Source organism: Lutjanus erythropterus, chromosome 5 (assembly GCF_056507025.1).
Source record: "Lutjanus erythropterus isolate fLutEry1 chromosome 5, fLutEry1.hap2, whole genome shotgun sequence".
NCBI classification, from domain to species: Eukaryota; Metazoa; Chordata; class Actinopteri; order Lutjaniformes; family Lutjanidae; genus Lutjanus; species Lutjanus erythropterus.
Window position 1 is genome coordinate 9,915,984 of NC_139321.1, and position 3,430 is coordinate 9,919,413.

At 40.6% G+C, this 3,430-nt stretch overlaps 1 protein-coding gene across 1 annotated transcript; it reads left to right on the forward strand.

Annotated features, from left to right (window-relative positions):
• Positions 1 to 1,689: 1,689 nt before the first annotated feature.
• cysltr1 (cysteinyl leukotriene receptor 1) lies at positions 1,690 to 3,219 on the forward strand. The gene has a single exon (XM_084718350.1). It carries the CDS (start codon positions 1,706 to 1,708, stop codon positions 2,747 to 2,749), a length of 1,044 nt encoding a protein of 347 aa, XP_084574476.1. The 5' UTR covers positions 1,690 to 1,705; the 3' UTR covers positions 2,750 to 3,219.
• The last annotated feature ends 211 nt before the right edge of the window (positions 3,220 to 3,430 follow it).

Genomic DNA, 3,430 nt, shown 5'->3' on the forward strand with positions numbered 1-3,430 from the left:
GATCTTTTACTTAAGTAAAAGTATTAATACCACAGTGTAAAAATATGTTACCAGCTGCATGGAAGAACTCAAAAAAACACAGAAAGCATTTCCATCATACTTAAAGTACCAAAGGCAAAAGTACAAAACATTTTGCATACCTATACCTTTTATGTTGACGCTGGTAAAGGTGGAGCTGATTTCTGTTACTTTATATACTGCTCAGTAAGATTAGTCTATCATACATCATGTTTTATTAGTTGATTTATGTTTTGTATTAATAATCAGAATTTGCAATGTAGTTATATTATAGTAACTTAAATTATCAAACAAATGTAGTGGAGTAAAAAGCATAATATTGGCTTCTAAAATGTAGCTGAATAAAGTATAAATTTGTAAAAAATGGAAATATTCAAGTGAACTCAAAACTGCACTCAAGCACAGTTATTGTCTTTTAAACAGCCTTTTGTATTTTCAACTGAGTCAGTCAGTTCATGTGAAAAGTATGTAGTTTTGTTTGTCATAATGTAAATTAGATACATAGATGGTAAAATTGGTCAGTAAAGCAAAACAATTATCTGGCCCAGAGTCAGCTGCTGTCTGGGTACAATTTACAAGAACACAATCCATCCATGACCTTATTTAGTCAGAGTCGGCTGCAGCTCTGTCTGAACTCATCAACAATTTAATACTCAAAAACTGTCTTCATAGGCTGAAGTAGAAATCATTTTTTTATCTTTTCTACCCAGAAAAAAGTGAAACCTTCATCATGTGACAGGATAAAAATCTAAAACGCTTATCTCCTATCTGAGTTTCCACCAGAATCTGCAACGCAGCAGAAAAACAGACTATCTCAGATATAATCTGCTATACTGCAGTCATCACAACCTGCAGAGCTACTGCTTTTTTTTCTTAAAGATAGAATCAACAATATTGTTTATAAATGCACTGTTCAAAGTTGGCTTCTTCTCTCCAGCAAAACAGGCTGAAGCCCAGAAATGTCCAGAGTAAAGTAAAACTTCAGAATTTCAGAATATGCAAGCAGAGGGCAGACACCGAAAGTGGCTCATAAGTGATGATTTAAAGCCTACGTGTCAGACTCTAGGCTCTCCATTGCAATTCTATGCTATACTATGAAATTACAGTGTCCATAAGCTATACATCCTGATTTTGTTATCCACATGCAGAAGGTGTCTAGCTTCACAACATCAACCGCGCAACATACTGTCATTAGATTGCCATTTTAGATTTGAATCCCTAAAAACAATGCTCCCTGTTATTTTGACTTTATTACTTGTACTACTTCTTATATTTCATTTTTAAAGTAAATTGTATGATAGTTGTACACTTTAATGTCTTCTTGCGATTCTATCTTCCTAGACTTCTGCTGTCTGAGCAGAGTTATTATTAATCAATAGGAGTCGGATGCAGATGCAATTATGTAATACGATAACATGCCTACCCTTTGTGGTTTGTGTATTTGCACCCAGTCACACAGCAACCTTTTAGCTATTAAGCTAGCAATAAATAGCATCAAATTTGCTGTTAACAAGATTGCAGTGGTGAGTGTGTTATACACATTAGGCTAGTGTGAAATTAGAAGTCAGTTTTAGCTCATGCTTTTTAAAAATATTGGTTCGATGGGTGCATCACTGACATGCTCTCCTTTGCACGCATCCTCATCATCGTGTTATTTCTCTCTCAGCAGCTGCAGGTGTGGCCACAAATGGAGAAAATGAATGTGACAGACGCTGTAGCGAGCAACTTTACCACCTGTCCGTCCATCGATGACTTCCGTAACCAGGTCTACTCCACAGCCTATTCCCTCATCACCGTGTTGGGCCTGGTCGGGAACGGCTTCGCCCTGGTGGTGTTGATCAGAACGTACCGCCAGAGCTCACCCTTTCACGTCTACATGCTGAACCTGGCCGTGTCCGATCTGCTGTGTGTCATGACGCTGCCACTGCGAGTTCTCTACTATGTCAACAAGGGCCAGTGGGACCTGGGGGATTTCCTGTGTCGCATCAGCTCCTACGCCCTCTACGTAAACCTCTACTGCAGTATTTACTTCATGGCCGCCATGTCCATCACACGTTTCCTGGCCATTGTCTTCCCTGTGCAGAACATGCGTTTGGTGACGGAGGGTCGAGCTCGCCTGGTGTGTGTGGGCGTCTGGGTGTTCATCTGTCTGTCATCCTCACCCTTCCTGATGGCTGGCCAGTATTTTGACCCTAACACAAATAAAACCAAGTGCTTTGAGCCGCCACGAAGTGGAGGTCATCGCGTGAAGAGACTACTCATGCTGAACTACGTGTCTCTGGTGATCGGCTTCATCGTGCCCTTCCTGGTCATCCTGCTCTGCTACGCCGGCATCATCCGCGCCTTGCTGTCCCGCACCAACGCTGCCCGACGCCAGCAGGACACAGGCACCAAGGCCATCCGAATGATTGTCATCGTCCTGCTGACCTTCCTCATCAGCTTCATGCCATACCACGTGCAGCGCACCATCCACCTGAGCTTCCTGTCCCGAAATGACACCACCTGCTCAGAGCAGATCGCCATGCAGAAGTCTGTGGTGGTGACGCTGTCCCTGGCTGCTTCCAATTCGTGCTTTGATCCACTGCTTTATTTCTTCTCTGGGGAGGGTTTCCGCAGGCGCTTGTCCTCCCTGCGCCGGTCGTTCACGGGCAGCACCATGCACCGTATAGAAAGGCTGAAGCCCGTGGCGGGCTCGGAGGCCGTGGAGAACCGCCAGCTGCAGGCCAATTAATTTACAACACCAAACCACCTGACCGATACAAGGGGCAACTGATATTATTGGCTTGTCACAGCTGTATCAGTCGTTATCGTTTATGGCGTATATATTTTCTGATATGTGCCTAAGTGAATTTTTTTTTTAACAGAACATAATGCAGATTGTTTTTATTTGTTAGCTTATAGGTAGCATTTTATGTATATTTGATCCTTTTTCTGAATTCAAGTTTAATATTAACATATATTTTTCTTTATTTGTGTTTTTTTATTTATAGTTATTTATAGTTATTAAAAATACCAGTGAATGTTTACTGTTTCAGTGCCCTGATGTCATTTAAGACAAAAAACAAATATTGTTAAACTGTAAAATATCCTGTGACAAAATATCTTTGTCACAAGTGTTAATCACTTTTAAAGGATCATTGCAAAAAAAAAGTGTTTATGTATAAATTCTATATTCTGTATATTATATTCTGTATAAAGAATATATAGTGATATCAGAACCTTTTTTTAACTTTCGAATATCAGTATCAGCGTCAGCCCCAGAATCCAGTATCGGTCGGTTTCTAGTTTAAAAAGCTCAGGATGGCATCTGCTGTCATTAAGAAACAGGGAAGGAGAGACAGGTTTTAACAAACGAGGGCTGGTTTACTCACGAACAGAGTATTTAATTCTCAGGAAGATCATTTCCATTAAA

Coding starts and splice junctions, on each gene's coding strand:
- cysltr1 (XM_084718350.1), top strand. CDS start 1,706: ATGGAGAAAATGAATGTGACAGACGCTGTAGCGAGCAACTTTACCACC.